The 23,683-nt window shown below is 34.7% G+C and overlaps 1 protein-coding gene across 6 annotated transcripts in view; it reads left to right on the top strand.

Moving 5' to 3' along the window:
* The window catches only part of LOC114327504 (S-adenosylmethionine decarboxylase proenzyme), a 175,092-nt gene that overhangs the window by 107,851 nt on the left and 43,558 nt on the right, over positions 1-23,683 (top strand). For all 6 annotated transcript variants that reach the window (XR_007699315.1, XR_007699313.1, XR_007699314.1 and 3 more), the window contains exons 3-4: positions 453-654; positions 7,007-7,237. Coding sequence is in view for 2 of the 6 variants with exons in the window: in XM_028276143.2 (XP_028131944.1) it covers positions 453-654; positions 7,007-7,237 (433 nt within the window). In the remaining 4 variants the exon portion in view is untranslated. The remainder of the gene's footprint in view (positions 1-452; positions 655-7,006; positions 7,238-23,683) is intronic.

Below are 23,683 nucleotides of genomic sequence, written 5' to 3'. Positions count from 1 at the left end.
GACACAATATAAAATTATAAACTATTTTGTTGTATCAATTCCTATGTCATGACGGAATTTTGTAATCGATTTTAAATGCATGTCAATCAAAGAAAATGTTTTACATATAATTTTAAGAGAAAGCGAGGCAATTTTAAATATTCATTAGCTGTTACAAAAATAATAGAAAATTTTATATGATATAGCAAGTAACGCCATCTATTGAAAAAACTATGAGAAAAGTGAGAACTAATTTTACCATATACTATTTAACATGACTTAAAATTCCAAATAAAACTCAATGCATCCATGTAAAATCTGTTGAATATTGCATTGTCATTCGTCGGCGTCGCGTTACCCTCTGTTTACGTGAAGATGGTAAGGGACGAAAAGCCTAAAAACTTTGCATTATATGCTGTATATTGTTGTTATTATTGTTCGTATTTATTCATTCTTGTTTCTTTTTCTTACAGTGAGAGTTCTATGTTCGTCTCTAAGAGACGCTTTATTTTGAAAACATGCGGGACAACGACACCTTTGTTGTGTTTGGAGCCTCTTCTGCTGATGGCAGAGCAATACGCGGGGTTCACAGAAGTTGAAGATTTATATTATTCAAGAAAAAACTTCAAACGGCCTGATTTACAAGTGACACCCCATCAACACTTCGATCAAGAGGTAATTATACAATACGTTTAGATTTTCATTAGATATGGGCGATTCAAAGAAGTGCCAAAATCGGCAACATTGCTTATGAGAATAAGTTGCATTGCCACTGTATGACGAATGACTGAATGAATCGGCGCGAATCAAATGCTTTAGGTGGGCAGCTGGGAAGCAGTGTTGTCATTTTTAGGCTGTATATCTAATTTAAAACTAAACAGTCATCATATAAAAAGCCAATTGTTTAATATTGACGGTTGAAAGCTAAAAGGTTGTAACCCACAAATCAACTTTTTTCAGGAAGTAGAAAAAACGTTTCATTTAAGTAATTTTATGAGGAATTAAGTAATAATGTTTTTCATTAATTTGTAGATCAATAATTCATCTATAAACTAATGAAAAAAATTATTAGGTTAATTCCTCACAAAATTACTTAAATGGGACGTTTTTTCTACTTCCTGAAAAAAGTTGATTTGTGGGTTACAACCTCTTAGCCTACGGCTCCACGGGCGAGAAATTGACGCTAACAGTTGCCGTAAAACGAACTTAGGGTTCCGCGAAACGGAATAGGAATAGCCGAACTGTACCGACTACAGGACTTGTGCGTAGTCGGTTCAGTTCGGCTATTCCTATTCCGTTCCGTGGAACCTTAAGTTCGTTTTACGGCAACTGTTAGCGTCAATTTCTCGCCCGTGGAGCCGTTCGCTTACCTTTCAACCGTCGAATGGTAAGATATCGATAGAAATGGAGGTAGGTAGGGAGTAGAGCCAGCTGGTCAAAATCCCGTCTTTTTTCAAAATGCCTTATTCATCTCCAGAGGGATTTTACAGACCATAGAGATTAAACAGCAGTTATAGAATATAATCGAGGTGAAAGATTAGGTACTTCTTTTGTCCAATCTAAAACTCAATTTTTCACTTACCGCTGAAATTGCATAATACCATAATAACGGTGAATTATTTTTCCAAAGGAGATACTTTATGAATGTATGAGATCAATGGAATATATTTCGTTATGATTTCAATAAACAGTAATGCTTTGCTCTGGGGTATTTTTAAAGTGATCGAACTCATTCATTGAAATATTGGAAACACTTTGTGGTGTGTTGTCTTGTTTCTTTAAAGGTCTGTATAGATAAGCGCGCCGCGCACTTCGCGCCGTGTGTACGCTGCGCGTTTGTGGCGCGTTCGTTAGATTAGTACGTGTTTTTAAGGGGCACACAAACGGCGCGCACACATCGCAACACGATCCAACTTCTGTCGGCGCCAGAAACGCTCGGCGAACACACGGCGTGAAATGCGCGGCGCGCATATCTATACGCACCTTTAGGTAGTCTATTCCTTGGTATAATAGATTATAGAGGATTATTTGGAATATTCACTTAAAAAAATGGAGTTACCATTATAAATAAAATGCTAACTTCAGATGGTGAAATTATAATTTTTGTACCTAGGATCGGTATTACAGGGAGAAACACCGAATGCATGTGGTGCAAATGAAAATGATTAGATGGATAAGTAGACTAATACTTATATCAAAAATAATGTAATGCATGAATTCCCGACGTTCTAGCAACTGCGTACCATCCTGCAGGTTTTAAAGACACGTATCCACTACGTTGGTGCTCAGTGCTCCCCGCAACTGCTCCAATCGATACGGCATGCGCTCCTTTACATATAAACCGCCACCGATTGGAGCACCGAGGCGGATCGCGCACTGAGGGGAGCGCCAACGTATCCACTCTGTGGAGCAGTTGCAGGAGCGCGGAGCACTAACATAATGGATACGTATCTTTAAAGTTTTAGGTGCTCCGCCTTCACCAGGGGGTTCTGGAAGGTGTAAATTGAACGAAAGCCCCCTGATCCTATTTTGTTTCGAAACATTGTCTATCAGAAACATGTCACATCAATTATTTTATTTTTTGCGCCTTAAAGGTGGAATCATTGCATCGCGGTGTTTTCCCTTAAATAGGCAGGTTGATATTTGGTTTAGAATTATGACTGCATAGCTCCACTGAGGACGCATAAGAATCATAAGATGCAGAAATAGCTATCTGGAGATGGTGGTCCAACTCTGAATCAAATAAAAACAAAAACTGCCTTTTCCTTTTTCATCTTTACTCAGATTTGAGTACCTGAAACTGTCTTTCGGTCCTTTTCCTAGACGAAAAGAATGTAAATACGTGACCGTGTCCTTTATTTACTTTCTTCTATATTCGTCGTCTCTGTGGTTATATATTGTAAAAGCCAGAGATGCGGGATGCAGCCAGAAAGCAGTTTCTTAACGAAAAGTCTTGGATTTAAAATATTGTTTATTATTTATATTTCAGTTATTTTAATTGTTTAAATCTAGTAAACTTTGTATCTAGATAAGGCTTTTCGTCGTCTTCCTCATTTTACGAGAGATGTCGCTGGTTTGCGTCTCAAAGGTGGAATCATTGCATCGCGGTGTTTTCCCTTAAATAGGCAGGCTGTTTAGAGTTGTGACTGCATAGCTCCACTGAGGACGCATAAGATGCAGAAATAGCTATCTGGAGATGGTGGTCCAACTCTGAATCAAATAAAAACAAAAACTGCCTTTTCCTTCCTATTTTATTTTTATTAAATAAGTATTAAAACTTCATATTAATTTTCTGTAGATTTAAGCATTATGGCTCACAATCCTTCCAAGGGGAAGTCACTTATCCCAGATACCTACGGTATCAAAATGATTGATCTCTGGTGAGAATCTTTCCGTGTTATCGAGCCCTAGATGACATGGTATGCTGAAGTATCTCCCAAAAATTTTCGTACGCATCTGGACCTATAGCTTTCTACATGGTCTTTTAAAAACGTTCAGTCAGGCCTAGCTGTTTCATTTTTTCTAGGATTTTAGAGATTTCTTAGGTTTTACGGGATAACACCAGTAGTAGAGAGAGTAATAGGTACTATCTGGGTCATTTCCATTCTCCATTGTCTCCTTACTTGTATGTCCAGATCTTTATACTTGGTGATTTTTTTCATTGTCTCCTTATTTGTATATCCAGATCTTTGTACTTGGCGATTTTTCCGCTGTATTTAACACGTAGATTATTGTTGGTATGTATCGCCACATCAATGACAGCTGGTCTGTTAGGTGCCACTAATTGGTCTGTGAGGACAGTGCAGTTCTAGTCTAGCGTTTAGTTGTCATTCTCAAGTATATCTCTTGATAAAGAATATTTCCTGCTTATGCAGTTTCTTATATTCAGTTACAGTAAATAAATGCCTGGGAGGCTCCAGTAAAGTGTTGGATGGTTTCTTCCACATTCATATCCATATCGTCATTTGTCATTTTGCACCTGAGACTCTAAAACGATATATTTAATGATATAGTTGGACGTTACATTATCGACATAGACTTGACTACTTAATTGGGATGTTGCCCATGTAGACGTTTACCCATACAGGTGCGCATTTTTTCGTCATTAGTAAGGCGGTTTATGCACATTTCGGATTCCCTCAGTTTGATCGGTGTTATGTCATTTATTACGCAAATCGCACGCTGTCGAGTTACTTTTCACTGTACATTCTTGTTCATACTTTTCGCTGTAGATTTTCTATGTCTGTTTTAGTCCACTTAACAATAACAAATGAAGACTAATATATATATAATAAGCTAGTCTTCTACAGCTGTCGCCGCTTCTCGCATCCTAATTTCCAGCGTCTTCTGTCGAAGCAATCTTCAGTTTTTAGATCCCTGGCGGTCATTGCATCTTCGACATCCTCTCTCCAGGATCGTCTCGGTCTACTTATTATAGGATTTTTTCGGCCATCTATTTTCCGGCATTCTCTGAAGGTGTCCGTACCAGTTGAGTCTTTTGGCTTCGATTGTGTCAATTATACCTTTTCCATTTCTCTCCTAATATCTTCTAGACCTGGATCCCGCGTACCAAAAAAAGTTGATTAATAGCAAGCTGAAAATTTGTTAATAGCTTATCGGTGTCTAGTCGGACAAACTTTGATTTATGGGAACACTGGAACAGGGGAAGTTTTAATTGTGGAACAGTTTAAAAATTTGGAACGTCAGATTACGAAAACGTTCCATGTATTTTGTCGGACAGAACATCCAATTGATTTGTTACCCTTTCATTACACTCTCATGCAAAAATCAGACTGCTATTACTAACCAACATGATTATTATCATTTGATATGTTTTTCGTGTTCCACTCATTAAAATGCTCAGTTGGTGATAAACACCAGTCTGATTTTTGCACGAGAGTTTAATGAAATGGTAATAAATCAATTGGAAGTTCTGTCCGACAAAATACAAGGAACGTTTTCGTAATCTACGTTCCAAATTTTTAAACTGTTCCACAATTAAAACTTCCCCTGTTCCAGTGTTCCCGTACATTAAAGTTTGTCCGACCAGACACCGGAACAAATTTTCAGCTTGCTATTAATCAATTTTTTTTTGGTACGCGGGATCCAGGTCTATTCGTTTCTCACCCTATCAAGTCTAGTGAGCCGGCAACATCGTCTCCAATAGTTCATTTCCATGGCCTTAATTTTTGATTTGTTTCTTTGGTTTATTTCCCAGAGTTCGGCGCCGTACAACCCAATACTTTCTATTATTGTTTTATACATTCTCCTTTTATTTTCTTTTGTTATTTTATTATTCCACAATAGTCCGTGTAGCTGTCTGGTGGCTGATCTTGCTTGATCAATCCTGGAATGTATTTCGTCATTACTCCCTCCTTTTGAAGTTATTTGGACTCCTAAGTATTTGAAAGTTTCTGTGAAGAAATATGAAGAATAATTATTAAGCTCGAAAGTAGGTCCGTAGGTCTTTGGCCGAAATGATATCCGTAGATATCATTTTCATCGATATTCTGGTCATTTTGCGTGTCGAATCAAATAATATTGTTATTTTTGATGCTAAAACCTGAGCCAGTTGATTTTCCCAAAATTCATTAATTATTTTTTGAACATTATTCTATCATTATCTTTCTTATTACGATAGTTTTTCTTTTTAGTTTTGCATATACATAGGCATAAAAACAAAAAATATATAGACTTAAAATTCTTTATTGTTTTTCAAAATAAAATGTCCCATCAAAATCGATACACTTTTGCATACGTTCAAACCAATTCGTAAAACAGTTATTCCACTCTTCAGTTGACACCTGTAAAATCGCTGTTTTAAAGGCATCGATGGCTTCTTCTGGAGACTGGAATCGCCACCCACGCATGAAATTCTTGATTTTTGGGAACGTGAAGAAGTCGTTTGGGACTTAGGTCGGGGCTATACGGTGGATAGTTTAACAATTCGATGTTTTGAAGCTCCAAAAACTCTATTGTCTTTTGGGCAGTGTGAGCACTTGCATTGTCATGATGATGTAGGATGATTTTCCGTTGTGTTTTGCTTTGTCGGAGTTTCGCGATAACTTCTGGTAAACAAACGGTTATAATATACCAATCAGAAGTAACCGTTCTTCGATCTTATAAAGCAATTGTTGCCACATGATCAGGTTTTGATACAAAAGTTGCGACCATTTTCTTTGACACACTTCGAGAACAGATCAATTTTGTTGGTTTTTCCTCATCGTGAAACATCCATAAATCGGATTGGCAGTTATTTTCCGGTTGGTAGAAGTAAATCCAAGATTCATCGCCACTAGCAATACTATAAACGTTTTTTGAGCTTCCTTTGTTGAACCGTTCCAATGTTTTTCGACACCAATTGACGCGAACCGCTTTTTGCTCTTCTGTAAGCAAATGAGGGATCCAACGGCAAACCAACTTCCTAACACCCAGTTTTTCATGTAGGATTTTTTGGATCGAGGTCTTTGAAATGTCCAAAGATGCCTCTATCTCCCGGTATGTTACACGGCGATCATCTTTAATTAGCTGACGAACCGTATCAATGTTTTGCTGTGTGACTGATGTTTTGGATGGACCTGGCCTGGATTCGTCGCTGAGAATGGAGCAACCACGTTGAAATTCGCAATACCAGCGAAAAATACTTGACTGCTACATTTCTGTTGAGATAATCCTCTCCGAAAATTATAAAAAATTATTGGTCGAAAATGTTCTCGGCTAAGATCCATTTTTTTGACCGACTTGCTAATTTTAAAAATTCACTGTATCTACACGACTTCTTGTATCGCAATGAAACTCTCGATTTACGTCAACAAAATATTGAGGTTACGTTTGTGTCGGAAGGTTTTATTGGTGGCACCCTATAAGCTGCTATATGCAAAACTAAAAAGACAGGCCACGTATTAACATCTTTATCTTTGTGTGTGAAATAATTTGCAACCTGTAAATAGATGGATCAATTAAGGAGTATATTTGACGTATGTAATTATTTTAATTATTTTAAACACTAACGTATTTTTTTACATAGGTGGCTTTGTTAGACACACTGTTTCCGGATGGAGCTGCCTATTGCTTGGGAGCGGTAAATAGAGATTGTTGGTATCTCTATACTTTAAATCCGATTCCGCAACGCCTACCCTCTTTACCGAATCCGGATGAACCGGACCAAACGCTTGAAATTATGATGACAGATCTCGATCCGGAAATCATGTCTATATTCACAAAGGAAGAGTGTTTGAATGCAACCGAAGCCACGAAGGTTTGTACAATTATTGTTCGTTCTATATATTTTTGTATAGTATAGTTAGTGTGACCAACTAGCCCGAAAAATCCGGGACATGGCCCGAATTACGAAGTTGTGTCCCGGCGTCCCGGACAAGGCTTCCGGGCCATCCGAATTTTCAACTTTTTGGTAAAAATCTATATTTTCGTTTTTATTCTAAGAATTTACATCAAATTAAATTGTTGAGACGAAAAAAAAAATTTTATCCTGGTATAAATTTTAATAGTTCTATGAAAGAAAACGAAAACTGTCGAATTTTTTTTATTTGTGTGTTTTAATTATCGTCTTCCGAAAAGACCATTCAAAAACAATAATAATTCATGTCATAATGAATCATGCCTAGGTACGCATACCGCATCGAACGATGTACTTAATGTAATGATTGCTGATGCATCTTTTTTTTTCGGTTTTGTCAACCACTTTACAAGTAGATAAACCTCTTGAGTTCGTTCGCGAAATATGATTAATTTTTAATTTCCAAACCGTTGCATGCTTTGAGCCAAATTCAAATCTGCTGCGCTGCAATATGATTTTTTTATCTAAACATTTATTTTATTATCAGTACAGTGTAATCAGTTTGAATCCGAAAATCGATTAGTGACCATCTCTGAATTATTGTTTTTGACCTGACTTTTTCATTTCAATATATTATTATTGTTAATATGAATATGGAACCAACACAAGAAAGTAAAAACAGAAAACGATATTGCACTTTCAATAAAATATTGGAAGAAGAATTTCTATTTTTGAAAAAAAAAGTAACTCTAACAGTGACATGAAGTGTGATACTTGTGGATCGGAATTTTCGATCGCCCACAGTGGTAGAGCGGATATACTAAGTCACATCAAAAGTGAAAAACACCGAAAAAATTGACTCAATTTTTCAAGCCAACAGCTTCATCGAGCATTGATTTAGAGACAGCAGCTCGGGAAGGTGTTTGGGCGTATCATTTGATTAAGCCCATCAAAAATATCATTGTCAACATAAAAATGTTAAATAACCAATAAAATGATGATATTAGAGTCCTATATTTAAAAAATAACAAATGGCCCGATTTTCATTCAAAAGTCCCGGATTTTAGGTATTTTTTTCAGCATTGTCCCGGATTCGACTGAATTGGAGTTGGTCACACTAAGTATAGTGTATGTATATGAAAGGGAAACTACACTGGGGTGCAAAATTAATTGATCGGACACTCAGATTTTGTTGTTATTTTTTGGCGTTTAGATCAAAACTTGTTTAATTTGTTTGAATAGGGATGTTCACAAAAAATTAAAAAGTCATTTCAAACATGTAAAACGATTAAGAAACACCCTAGGAATAATTGTCCAAAATTTCAACAAAATTGAAAAAGCCTTTCTATAAAAAATCTTTATTAGAAATCTAGCATTATTTTAAATTTCAAGAACGCTTCTCTATTGGCCTGACGTCACTAGTTGCATACCCCAAACGCGCGCCATTCTCATAGTGTTACTGTTTACCTGTTTGACGTTTCAGGTCATTTTATTTTGTTCTCTTCTTGTTTTATCAGGGTGAAAGTGGAGTTTTATAGTGAATTTGTTTAGTTTAAAGTGGATAGACTGTTTGTAAGGACATATTTTGGGTTTTACAAAAATAAACAAATAAAATGGAAGAAGGTTTTCAGAAAGCCGATTCGTATAAACTACCGACTGTAGTGTAGATGTAACAATGGTGTATGATTTATTGGCATCTTGTAAAAAAATAAATCTACCACAGCTTTACTGAGTGTATATTCCATATAATTTTCCATGTCTTCTTTAAGCTAAAAAAACAAATACTTAATACTCCACAAAAAAAAAATAGAGAAAGTTGTATGCATGCATTGTACGCATGCATATTGTATACATACATTGGCTGGTTATTACTTTACCTTGGTTAGGTGTATTAAAAATATTTTTATTCTTCTTCATGTGCCTTGTCCGTTGTGGACGTTGGCTATCATCATGGCAATTTTAATTTCATTTGAGACGTTTCTGAATAACTCGATCGATTTTTGTCCAAATCATTGGCGTAAGTTTTTAAGTCATGAGTGTCTTTTCTTCCGGGTCCGCGTTTGCTCTCTATTTTACCTTGCGTTATCAGTTGGAGTATACGATATTTATCATGCCTCATGATATGACCGAAATATTTAAGATTTCGTTTCTTAATTGTAAAAGAGATTTCTTTTTGTTTTCCCATTCGACGCAATACCTGTACGTTGGTGTGGATCGCCCAGGATATTTTGAGGATACGTGGGTACACCCACATCTCGAATGCCTCTAGCTTTTTCATTAATGTTTCCATTATTGTCCAGGCCTCTGCGCCATATAGCAAGACCGGAAATAATAACATTTTAGTAGCCGCATTTTTCTCGTGCATTTCTCATGCATTTTGTTAAATGTTGCTATGTCCTTTTCAACTCTAGATCTTATTTCGGTTGTTTTGTATTTCGAGTTGACAACTGTTCCAAGGTAAAAAATATTTTTGAACTTGGGTATTATACATTTTCATTTCAACCAATCTTTTCACTAAATTATTAATGATTTTAATATAATATAAACTCATGTAGTTATTTCAAGGTTTACTTTTACTGTATGTATTATTAGAATCCCGTTTTTAGGAATATCCCAGTTTAAGGAATACAAATTTGAGGTCCCGAAACTTTTTCATTTACTCTTTAAGCGGGTAGGTGCAAAATCTTGGTCCAATGCTATTTAAATTCAATCATTTTTTTTCGAATCCTGAGAAAACTAATAAGTATTTTTGAAAAATGTAAATGCAGAAAGAACAATTACATTATTACCAAGGGCCGAAAGTCTTTGGAAAGCTTCTATAATGTTTATTTTATTAAGTTAGTTCTTTAAGTTAGTTATTTTAAGTTCTAGCTGCAACAAACCATTTCTTTTTCTGTTTTAAATTGGCTGGAACGGTAAGAAAAATCTTGTCAGAACTGTTTTTTGATGTATTTACACACCCAGGAACAAAACACCACTTATTTGGCTTTATTTTTAATAATTAAATACGTAAAAAACTGCGCACATTCAAATACACTGAGTAAATAAGTATACAAAACTAGTCGTCGATCAAAGACGTTACGACTGCTGACGTCACAGACCGTAGCCTCGCTGCAGGGTACCGTTTTTCTAGCCTCCAAGAAAATCAACATTATGAACTCATTTATCTTAAACAATATACATTTTTAAACAGTTTTATGATTGTTACGTTTTTATATACCTTGTAATCTATTGAATTTAACTATATTTAAAAATTAGTGAACATCCCTATTGTATTTTATGTCTTATTAGCGGTAACGTTTTTTTCTTGTTTGAACCTGTTCAGATGTTTTGTGCGAACAACACAAACGTTTTGTTATTAATGTGATATAGTGGCTTAAATGAAACAGCTTTAGTTTATTGTGGTATTGTGCGTGTTTGCAATTTCGGCTGTAGGTTTTTGTGTTTTCTTCTGTTTAAAACTTGCACTAAACAAATTATGAGACCAGAAAAAGTAACACAAGCTGTTGCTTTACAGGATTCTGGGCGGAGCTGCGGAGCATTCGTTACATCGCAAATGCTTTATGAATTTCTCGAAGTAATCTCCTTCTCACAGGCATCTTTCAGTGCGTCACAGTTTTTCGATTTCTTTCTAACGCATTGAGTTGCAAGTGACAGAAAAAAAGGTACGTCCGTGATTAAAACCATTTATAACATTTATTCTAGTTGTTGATGGATGACGCTATAATCGAACAAAAAATGATTTATATAATATATAATAATATATAATAATATATAATAATAATAATATTAACATAAAAAGGCTGGGTCTAAATGAACATCTTTACAAGACCATGCAGAAAGCTGTACTACTCGCAACGGCCAGATGTGTGCGAAAATTTTTGGGAGTTACACCTGCATACCAAGTCACCTAGAGGGCTCGATAACACGGAAAGAGTCCCACCAGAGCTCAATCCTTTTGATACCGTAGGTATCTGGGATGAGTCAATTTTCCCCTTAGAGGGAGTGAGCCGTATGGCTAAATCTTGATATGTTAATAATATTATTATCTACACGACTATAATCTTTACAATTTATAAGACTATACAAATCAAAGAACATACCTTTTTATAAATGAAATAAACACAATTGATTTGTTTTTATACCAAATTACGATTACGATTCTGACAACTGTCAGATTTAACTAAAATGTCATGCTATGATTCTCTACATTCTTAAAATCATATATTACGTCATTAATGACACACTGAAAGACTGAGAAGAACTTTGAATTATAGTCGTATCCGCTCCGAGCTTCGCTGGTATCGCCACCTACCTACAGGATTACTAGTATAACTTTTACCGGAAATTTTCTGGAAAGAAAAAAGTGTTGCCTATACTCTGTGAGTTTCGCTGGTATGGCTGCTATCGCCGTCTAACGGTTGACTAGTGTTCCTATTTCGGCCGGAGTTTTAAAGAGGACAGTAGAAATGCAAATCATAGTTGTTTCAAACTTATTATATAATTCTTATCGTGTAATATTTACAACGTAAAGAAGTAATTGGACTGTAATCGATAATTAATAGCAGCAAGTACAGAATTTATTATGCATTATGATTATTTTTATGATTTTGCGTATCGTTTTGACGTTTATGTTGACAACTAATATTAGAAAAAATTTATTCTGCCAAAAAGTATAATAATTTAATATAATTATAGTATATTACTTCTTAAATATTAACTTATGAACGGCAGTTAACGGCATCCTACGTTTGCTGTGATTGGTCGTTATCTTCACGCATTCAAATTTTGTTTCAGGATTGGATTGTAAAATTGAAACCGTCAAAATTCGAGAGTGTGCTAACTGATCCTTTGGCTCAAATTTTTCTACCGTTTTAAAATTAAAATTGTGTTTACTTACTTTTTTCTAATTGCATCAATCCATTTTTGTCATTGAATCACCTTATGCTTAGCGACAGGAAAGTTGTAGAATACACAGTTACTATTGTAACCAGTATTTCGACACTCTTTAATACAACAACTTTCGTGACACATTTAAAAGCTATAATATGCAACTCTTAATGCAGAACGTCAAAAAGCAAATTTCCAGTAAAGGTTTACAAACTTGTCACTACTGGCGCTCGCGAATTTTTAATTATCCCCTCTACCTACGAGCTCACAGCGTATAGATATGTAATAGGTAAATAATGGGTAAATACCTAAATCATTTATTTTCCGATTATAGCTGCATCTATCAGCAACTGGAATAAATGTTATAAATGTGTATGTATCATGGACGTGCCTTTTTTCTGTCACTTGTGTCGCACTGAAAAATGTCTCTGAGAAGAACCATACAATGTTTGATGCAATTCAAAGATTTCGGGTAACAGATAATATACCAGGAGGCCAGGTCAAGGTAGACTTAGAACCACAAGTTAAGTTAAAGATCGCTTTCTTACCGCTCGTACATTATCAGAACCAGTATTTGTTCAACGATTAAATGATGTCCATATAAACACGTTTCCGTTTATACCGCTGGAAGACGCATCAATAAAAAATATAGATTAAGGTCCAGAATACCTGTCAGCAGATCATCAGAGGCAACGTTTACACTTCGCTGGCGAATATCTTAAATGGGGTGTTGACGATTGCAGTGCTGTAATTTTCACGGATGAATCAAGATTTAATATATAGATTTAATCAGATGGGCGGCCTAGGATTTGGAGGAGAGCTGGTGAACGTTATCAGCAATGTTTTTTGACTCCGAGAGTTCAATTTGGTGCAGGTGGTAAATGGTGTGGGCAGGCATTAACCTAGAGGCTCATACAGAACTTGTTACAATTCTTCATACATATACCAGATTAGTGACTGGAAGGCAGGGGCTTTTGACGAAACATACATCACCATTAATTAAAATTTTCACATAATTCTATGATACCATACAAGAACTTAGTTTGATACTGATATCCTAGTTTCTTGTGGGCCTGACGATGTTGTATAACTTGTAAACAGCGAAACCGGTCGGCCCATCTTACTTTAAATGTAATAAAACCATTTTAACCCCTTAACGTGCACGCCCGAGTTAACTCGAGCACGCTAAACTGGCCAAACTGTGCACACGCGAGATAATTCGAGCAGCGCTGTACTTTATGTTACTATAATTTTTCACACTCGAATGCAATCAGACATTGGAAATAATGTGAAAACAAAAAAAACAATTGTTTTATTGATATTTATCATTTGCATGATACATATTGTAAGCTATAATACTTATTCAAGTATAATTATTTATAATCCTCTTTCTACTTATCAGTTACGACTTATCTCTTCCTTGTGAGCCGCTTTCTGACAAATTTACGTATTAGTATTCTGACTCGTTCATTTTACAATAATATAATATACAGTATGGGTTCAAATGAAAGGAATAAATTCGTTATTTCGTAAACCGGTGACTTTAAGGAAAAATCCGGAAACAGGTCGATTTTTATTTTTAAATTATGATATTTTGGCAGATCTGTCATACTAGTGACGTCATCTATCTGGGCGTGATGACGTAATCGATGACTTTTTTAAATGGGAATAGGGGTCGTGTGCTAGCTCATTTGAAAGGTCATTCAATTTTTTATTCAGTAATTTACGTAACTATTTGTACAGAGTGTCAAAAAACAAATTTTAATTAAATTATTTGACAAAAAAAAGAAGAATGTATGTAATTTATTTAACTCAAAATCCATTTTACTGTTTCCCGAAAACAGAAAAAAAAGTCTATTTCAGAAATAAACATTGGTTTTCGATTAAATTCAATGTTCAAGCCAGCTTCTGCCAGCCACTGCCTCTTGGAAGTTTTAACATTTAATTTAAGCGAAAATCGATGTTTATTTTTAATATAAACATTTTTGTCTGATTTCTGACAGCCGTAAATGTATTTCGAATTAAATAAATTACATACATTATTTTTTTTTTTGTCAAATAATGTAATTAAAAATTTTTTTTTGGACACCCTGTATAAATATTTATGTAAATGTTTATATTACTGAATAGAGAATTGAATAACATTTCAAATGAGCTAAGCTAGAACACGACCCCTATTCCCAATTAAAAAAAGTCGTTGATTACGTCATCACGCCCAGATGGATGACGTCACTTGTATGGCATATATGCCAAAATATCATAATTTAAAAATAAAAATCGACGTGCTTCCGGATTTTTCCTTAAAGTCTCCGGTTTACGAAATAACGAATTTATTTCTTCCATTTGCACCATACTGTATATATCACGCTCCTGCGCAGTAAAGAAAATACGTTCCAACAAACAAAAATGATCATTCATCGCATCGTCCTTTCGATTATTCCAACAAAAATTGTGAACGTCCAATGACAGTTTCGTGACGATTATTTGAGTAATCGGATAAATGCAAGTACCTACTACAGTAGAACTCCAATTATCCGGACTCCAATTATCCGGATCGCCAATTATCCGGATCAGATTGAGAATATGACTCTGCCTGATATGTTAAAAAAATAATTCATTTTACTGTGATTCAGTATTGTGTGTCAATATTACGTAATGTAAACTTTGTCATTTACATATTGTTGCGTATACTGTATTGTTTTTCATAATAAATACCGTATATGTTCTCCATTGTGTTTTGCTATAATTACGTTTCTTTCCCGGAAAAGGCATTTTTCGAGAAAAATCCAATTATCCGGATTTTTGATTATCCGGATCGGGTCCGGTCCCAATTAATCCGGATAATTGGAGTTCTACTGTAGTTGGGTTGACCTACGCACTAGGATCACTTTTTACATTTTAAAAATAAATTGATTTTTTTGGCCGGTCTTTTTAAAAAAAAATCGTGCATTAAGGGGTTAAAGGATTGTGAGTAGAGGACCTTTTTTCCCTAACATACATGAACACGGGATTACTTGGATGAAGTTGGGATTCGTTTATTACCATGGCCCTCAAGCTCATGGAGTCCAGACTTAATCAAATAGATAGAACATGCATGGGATATTCTAGGACGACGTATTCGACGTAACTATGGTGAGTTTAAAACCATGAATGATTTTAAGTAAGCAGTTCGTGAAGAATGGGAGCAAATCCCTTAGGTAGACTTTGCTGTCCTAATCCTAATTATGCCTGATCGAATGAGAACTGTAATTAGGGTTCGTGGAGGTAATAGACCCTACTAATTATCGTTTTTCATAAGAAATTAATTTTTGTTTCTTTGCAGATTTTCAAATTTTTTGAATTTTCTATTCATTTTTCTGTGAAACATTTTAGTTGTAGTAAATTTGACTTTTAAATTTTGTTTATTATTAAATACCCAATTATGAACAGCTTAAACTTTTTTAAACACCAGTTTTTAGGAGAAATCTGCGTGTCCGTATAATTTTGCACCTCAATGTATTTCACATTTATCTTTCACGGTATTACACGCTCTGTCAATGTGATTGTTTTGATATAGTATAAGAAAATTTATGTACCATTATAAAGTTTTGAAAAAATTCCCTTGCTAGCAAATTTATCGAATTAGTTCAAATTGAAAACGTATGCGGATATGAAAATCGAATTGGAAATTGGAACCTGCCTTATATATATTTTACGCAAACAAAATAATCTTTTATCACTATTTTTTAATTTCCATATTCTTTTTAGACGTACAGTATAGTAAATACAAATGTTATTCGTGAACTGATAACATTCCTGTTAAAAAAATACATTTAAACATTATTAAATTTTCTTACAATGTTTTTCCAATGACTATGTATCAGTAATGAATGATTACGATTATTTCATTAGAATGTATGTATATTATTCAACGAGCATGTAATGATGGCTATTACATGCGGGTAGAATACTATACTTTTTATAGGGTCTTTTTTATTTTAATTAGTAAAAATATATAATTATCAACTAGGTACGCGAGATTAAAATTATAATTTACAAAAATAAATGATATTTACCAATAGTAAATACGCGGCTGAATAATTGGTTGACTACTATTAGTAAATTATAGTATCTTATGTATTGTAAAAACAACAAGAAATAATAAATTAAAGTTCTATTCGTTTCCGAAAAATTGTAAGCACAAATAATTTGTACCTACTGTCAATGTAATAAATAGGAAATGGCTATTATCGGTGGACGTATTTTATAAAGTTTTAATGTCATTTATATTTATATTTAACTACATATTTTACATTCGAGCCAAAATTAACCGCCCACCTTAAAAATTGATTATTTTTTATGTCTGTTGTCCGATTTAAGTGTTTTTTTTATGTTTAACAATATCGCTGTAGTAATATTGTTGCTAAGCACGTAAATTTTCATTGTATATCGGGTGTACGAATCAAACTGTGTTTTTTCTCAAAGTTCGCATCACCCTGTGGAATATTCTAGCCAGTGGCGTAGCGTGAGTGTCGGCTGCCCGGGGCGGAAGACAAATTTGCCGCCCTCTTATTTAGCTAGATACTATACAAACTATACATTACATACGTTAATCATAGAGAAGTTTTCGGCGAGAACAGTCATCATTGTGTTGCATTATACAGGTTAGATTTTAAATAAAAAAGTTTATCTTAGCTTCACAATCACGTTTATTAATACAAAAATTCTTTTACTTTAACCAATTAGATACATTGATATAACTTAGGTACCTATCACTTAAGATCAGGTACACCTTGACCGAAAAGATTAAAAAAAATCAATTTTTATTTAGAACTAGAACGATACTATAATGTTATATTTTTATTGAAAAGTAATATGAGTATTTGTTACAATTAAAAACAAAACTTCCGTCTTCAATTAAAAATGTATACGTCTACTTTTTTTAAGAGCAAAGTCTTTTATCGCACTGTCAATGTCTATCGCATCACACACCTCTTTCTCAATAGATAAAATAGCCAAATTAGTTAGTCTTAGAGTACTCATTGTCGATTTTAAATCATTTTTAATCCATTTTCAATTTTGAAAAACTTTTCTCACAGCTGACGTTGCTTATAGCAACTGCAAAAAATATTCGGAACATTATTAAAATATTGGGCAGAGTATCTTCCAGCTTGGATTTAACAATAAATTTAAATAATTCAAGTGAGTCTGCTTGAAAGCAATTTATTTTCGTTGCCTGTAGCAGCAACGAAAGTCCGCAGTCGAAGTCTTTCCAGCTTGAAATCCTGCTGGCCAATTTCGTCAGATGCGTAATCTAGATTACATTCAGTGTTGTCTGGATCTATTAATATACCCGCCGTTAGATAAGCAAACTTATCCGTTAAATTCTGTAGCTGTTGAAAACTCTCACGAACTTCTACAATAACTGTATCTAACGAAGGAAACAGCTTTCGTCTCAACTCATTTTCACAAGACAAGTTAGCATCTCTAGTTCCGTCATCAAAAATATGCTTTCTTGTTATGCGCCTCCTAGGTTTTATAGAAATTCCAAGTTATTCACACATATTTTTTGCATATCCTACAGCGCCATTTGCCCATGCCTCTCTTTTTTCTGTCAATATCATTTGCAAAGCATTTACTTTCTGAGAGCACAATCTTATGTCAAGTCCTCTTGTTTGTAACTATTTTTGTGCATCATTCACTTCATGTAGCACCGGTTGGCACAGGCCCAAAAAACAAGGAAAGGAAAATGACTGCATCGAAACTATTAAAGACCAATTAAATGTTCGAACAAACCACCCTTTTGCAGTGAAAAAAAAACCTAATCGATCATACAATGCAAGTTTCATTGCATTCAGCTGATCTGGCTGTACCTGACTGCAGAGTTGAACAATTTTTTCTTACAATTCGTATTCAAACAATTAAGTGTTTTCTTTGTTCCACCCACTGAATAACGTATAGGGTAGTAAAGTAATTGCCGATGTATGTAATAGAAGTCATTGTCGCTGATTGTTATTCATAAGCGGGAATTCTCACAAGTCAGTATAGACGTTGTTGCCAGTCGCTACAAAATATCATTCAAAGAAAAGGAATTCCCCGAATTCGTCACAAAATAAGTAATAAATAATTCCGTGCTCCTTTCAATCGGTCCGAATTTGTAGTTGCGATAAAAATATAAAATGGTTTAAATATTTACAAAATATTTTTATTATTTATTGTTAAATTTTGCTGCCCCCTAAAAAGTGCCGCCCGGGGCGGGCCGCCCCTGCCGCACCCACTACGCTACGTCACTGATTCTAGCATTTGTAAAATACTGAAATTAGTGAAAGATAAGAGGCTGAAGGAGTTTAGGAAGAAGGAGAGTGTCATAGTTGAAGAATTTAAGAGACTGGTTTAAATGCAGTTCTATAGAATTATTCAGAGCAGCGGTAGATAGAGTAAAGATAGTGATGATGATATCCAACCTCCATTAGGAGACGGCACTTAACGAAGAAGAAGAAAACCCAACTATAGCGTCATGTTTTCTCAACATTCTGTTTTTTATTCAATCGCTTATGTTGGATAATAAAAAAGTTAGGTATTTTTTTTTACTTTAACAACTATCCATGTTTTTCTTCAATACAGGGTGTTGTAAAAACAACCTATTTTATTTTATTCTAATATATCTATATCGAACTTAATATATTTAACAACCTGTATAAAATTTTGTAAATGCATTTGTGTCAGGAACTAGTTTTCCGTTCCCCTAGTGGGATTTTTTATGTGTTTTAAGCAAGACTATTTTTTTTGCTTCTATCTTTCCTCACGTCCGTTCGAACCTAACAGAAGGTGCAGTCCAGTCAGTCGAAAAAACCTTCCTTGAGGTAAATAGACGTAGTGTTGTTTCTCGCGTCGCTTTGATGTAAATTACGTGCTGTTGTCTAAAAACGTTATTTTCGCTAAATGCTCTGTACGTGTCATTTTGTTAAACTCCCGCCGAAGCACTTCAAGGCTATACTCTACATCAGTGGTTTCCAATGTTTTTGAGTCATGTACCACCAAATTATTTTAAAATTATTCTTGGTACCACCTAACTGAAGTACCTATGGAGCTTAGTAATCTAACTAACTGCAAATAGCTGGATTTTGGCTGTATTTTTGTATTTTGTGTACCACCCCAAATAATGATATGTACCACCAGTGGTACATGTACCACAGATTGAAAACCCCTGCTCTACATAATGTTTGGATCAGCGATCAGATCAGCCCTATTTCAGTTCACTTAAATAAATCTAAAACGGGCTCCACGCTCCACACTCTCGGCGAAGTTACTTCGCCAAAGTTGACCGAAGTCCTACACACTCGTTCTACTTCGCGAGGAACACATTCAAGCGGTGCGATACCGACAAAGATCCCTTTGATTCGGACGCGCCAGACCGACAGATTTCGGAAGTAGAACGAAGTTAGGCAAAGTTACACAAGGTGGCCGTCTACACTCTCGTACTTGTTAAACCTCGATCGACTTCGGCGAGAGTGTGGACGGCGTATAAGGAAACATCTCTCGAATTATTGTTTTACTATTGCTCCAGTGGTCCTTTATAAATATTTTGGAGCAATTGGATGTTAATCCACTCCTCTCTAAAAAGGTGGAAAGTTCGGTATCAATAATTACCCTCCCACCACAGGGTGTTTTTAAATAAGTCTGACAAACTTTAAGGGGCAATTCTGCATGAAAAAATATTGACAGTTTACTTTATAAACGATGTCCGTAAATTCTTCGTTTTCAAGATAGGGGATGTTGTAATTGTTCTTACAAACTGTCGATTTATTTATTGCTTTAAAACCGGTTGAGATATGCAAATGAAATTTGGTGGGTTTTAAGACGTTTTTTGCACTTTTTTTGAACATACAATTAAAAATTTAATATTCACCATTGGCGCGCATACGGGTAATATGACGGGTCATATTACCATCACTTTTCGCAGCTAAAAATGAACAGTCAGATATTCTTTAGATACATGAGGCTGAAGTTTGACACATTTAATTACATCCTGACTAAAATAGAAGAAAGTTTATCAAAAAAGTTCATAAATGCTTCTATAATCTCTAAATATTGTGTAAATGCATTTAACAAACACTCCCAAACCAGCGTACTAGAAGCTGAAATAAATGTACCTATTTAACATACTTGTTTGCTGGTCAGCGCCTATTGCAAACGTCGACAAGTTCAGACAAGCGCTCTTTGTGTACCGTTCCATATCAAAGTATGCTAATATGTACATAATATATACATACTAGTGATGTTGAAAAAGTAAGTATTCGTTACAAAGTACTCGTTACTTACGAATACCGAAAGTAACGATTACTATACAGAGAGGCAAATCGTTACTTTGATTACTCTGATTACTTCGTACCAATCGTATCAGAGCGAGTAACGAGTATTGTATCTACTTTGATTACTTTGATTACTCTGATTACTTCGTACCAATCGTATTAGAGCGAGTAACGACTATTGTATCTACTTTGATTACTCTGATTACTTCGTACCAATCGTATCAGAGCGAATAACGACTATTGTATCTACAACCAATACACTCGATTACTTTCTAGACCAGTAATTACCCACTCATCATTATAGTATTATCTTCGTTATAGAGTTTTACTAATAATTATGAAATTTGCACTTTTATTGGCATCAATAATCAATTATGTTAAATTGATGAACAAATCTAATGCGTCCGTTTACTTATATGTATGAATCCGAAAACTGCAAAAGAATTGTCCCGGAAATGTATACGCCATCTCATTGTTATGTGTACAATATGATTTCAACCGATAACATCTGTTATATAAATGCAGACAATATGATATAACGAATTGTTGAATCGGGTGCGTCACATTGCACAAATTACCCCAATTTATCAATAGAACCGTCACTTAAGTCAATTTACATTGACCTTGATAACTTCTGTCGTGTTAGAATTGCTCCTATGGCCGAATACGTATAGTGTTGTTATTGGGAAAGCTGAGGGTCGAGACCTTATCATTTTTTAAACAAAAATTATCAGTTTTATTTTTTGAATAGCATATTTAATACACACCATACACATGTGTCCAAATACCACTGAACACACAAGAAAAGCACAAAGTTGACGATTTTACAGATACGTCTACAAAAACCAAAGTGTCGACCACTCCATCAATATATGGGAGAAAATTATTACTGGTAGACGGTACAACGGACTCCTTTATTCAGATGGACTTTTTTTTATGTATTTTGACCCGTAGAACACGAATTTTTTGGGTAACAGTTGATCCGGATTTCGCTAAGATTGGTATAACAAAGAACTTGAGGAATTACATAACAGCGATTTCTCGCAAACAATTTTTTTGTAATTTTTGGGTCATTCTAAGCAAAAAATGTTCTTACAAGTTTTTTCGTAGGTTGCATAGTTTTCGAGATAAACGCGGTTGAACTTTCAAAAAATCGAAAAATTGCAATGTTTGAACCCGAATAACTTTTGATTAAAAAAGAAAATAGCAATTCTGCTTACCGTATTTGAAAGTTCAAGTCAAATTATATCGGTTTTGATTATTTTCATTGCTAAAAATTTATTTTTTTATTGTTAAACAAAGCTATAAACACATCATACGTTTTAATGCATGCTACGTAAAAATTGCCTCGCTTGCACTTGTACCTAGTCTACCTAGTCATTCGATTTTAAATGGGAGATCATTGAAAATATCACTCTTTATAACTTTGTTTAACAATAAAAAAATAAATTTTTAGCAATGCAAATAATTAAAACCGATATAATTTGACTTGAACTTTCAAATGCGGTAAGCAGAATTACTATTTTCTTTTTTAATCAAAAGTTATTCGGGTTCGTTAATATCTTGGTTAATTGTTTGTTAGATAGATATTAACAAACAGATTAACAACTAAATTAGATGGATACCAGGCAAGAGAACAAGCCGGATTTAGAAAGAGCTTCAGTACAAGTGACCACCTTTTAACGATGAAGATATTAATCGAAAAAGCTAACGAATATCATATCCCGCTATACATGGCATTTATTGACTTCGAAAAAGCATTTGATAGTGTGGAACACTGGGCAGTAAAGAATTCCCTACAAAATAGCAGAATAGACTACAGTTATACCGACTTAATTACAAATATATATGATAAGGCAACAGCAACTATTAAGCTAATGAAACAAACGGAGCCTATTAAAATAAACCGAGGAGTAAGACAAGGAGATACCATCTCGCCCAAGCTATTCAACCAAGCGCTAGAATGCTAGAAGATGTGTTCAAACAACTACACTGGGATGGCTTGGGTATAAACATAAACGGGCAATATCTGAATCACTTACGACATGCTGATGATATTGTATTAATAAGAGAAAGAAGTGAAGAATTACAAAGAATGATGGAAGAACTAGATAGAGAATCGACAAAGATAGGACTGAAGATGAATTACAGTAAAACAAAAACCATGACCAATCAACAAGAAGAACTAATAATTACAGTGGAACAAACAAGAATAGAACAAGTAAAGTAAAAGAGTATATATAGCTAGGACAAATCACTAGATTAAATAAAGAAAATCAAACCAAAGAAATAAAAAGAAGAATAAGATTGGCCTGGGCATCATTCGGAAAACTGTCTTATATTCTAAAGAACAGGAAATACCCGCAATACCTAAAAACAAGAGTATTCAATCAATGTATACTCCCTGTTCTAATATATGGCTCTCAGACATGGACGTTTACAAAAGAGAATATGGAAAAAATAGCAAAGACAGAAAGATCCATGGAAATACAAATGCTGAACATTAAATTATCAGACAGGAAAAGAAACGAATGGATCCGTAACAAAACAAAAGTGAAAGATGTCTCTACCCAAGTAGCAAAGCTTAAATGGAAGTTCGCCGGACACACCCTACGACAGAAGGATGAAAGATGGACTAAGATGATTATTCGTTGAAGACCGTGGAACCACAAACGAAAAAGGGGAAGGCCACAGATGCGATGGTCGGATGACCTGAAGAAACACACTGGGCCAAATTGGATGCAAATTGCCCAAGATAGAGAGGCATGGAAGAAGGAAGAGGAGACTTATATCCAAGGATGGATGTTTAGGGCTGATTAGATAGATAGATATTCGGGTTCAAAAATTGCAATTTTTCGATTTTTTCAAAGTTCAACCGCGTTTATCTCGAAAACTATGTATCCTACGAAAAAACTTGTCAGAACATTTTTTGCTTAGAATGGCCCAAAAAATACAAAAAAATTTTTTTGTTTTTTGAGAAACCGCTGTTATGTAATTCCTTAAGTTCTTTGTTTATAACAATCTTATCGACATCCGGATCAACTGTTACCCAAAAAATTCGTGTTCTACGGGTCAATATACATAAAAAAAACTTGAAGACCATCTGCCCAAGACACTTAGGGCAACACTTAGGGTTGCATTTCTTAGAGGAGCCAATTTTATTTTTTTTTAATGTGTAAACGGGTTCAGTAGAAGCTTAAGTTCAAGTTTTTGGGGTCGCCACCTT

The sequence above is a fragment of the Diabrotica virgifera genome, chromosome 7 (genome assembly GCF_917563875.1).
Source record: "Diabrotica virgifera virgifera chromosome 7, PGI_DIABVI_V3a".
NCBI classification, from domain to species: Eukaryota; Metazoa; Arthropoda; class Insecta; order Coleoptera; family Chrysomelidae; genus Diabrotica; species Diabrotica virgifera.
The sequence above is the reverse complement of the archived record's forward strand: the minus strand, read 5'-3'. Positions and strand labels throughout refer to the sequence as shown.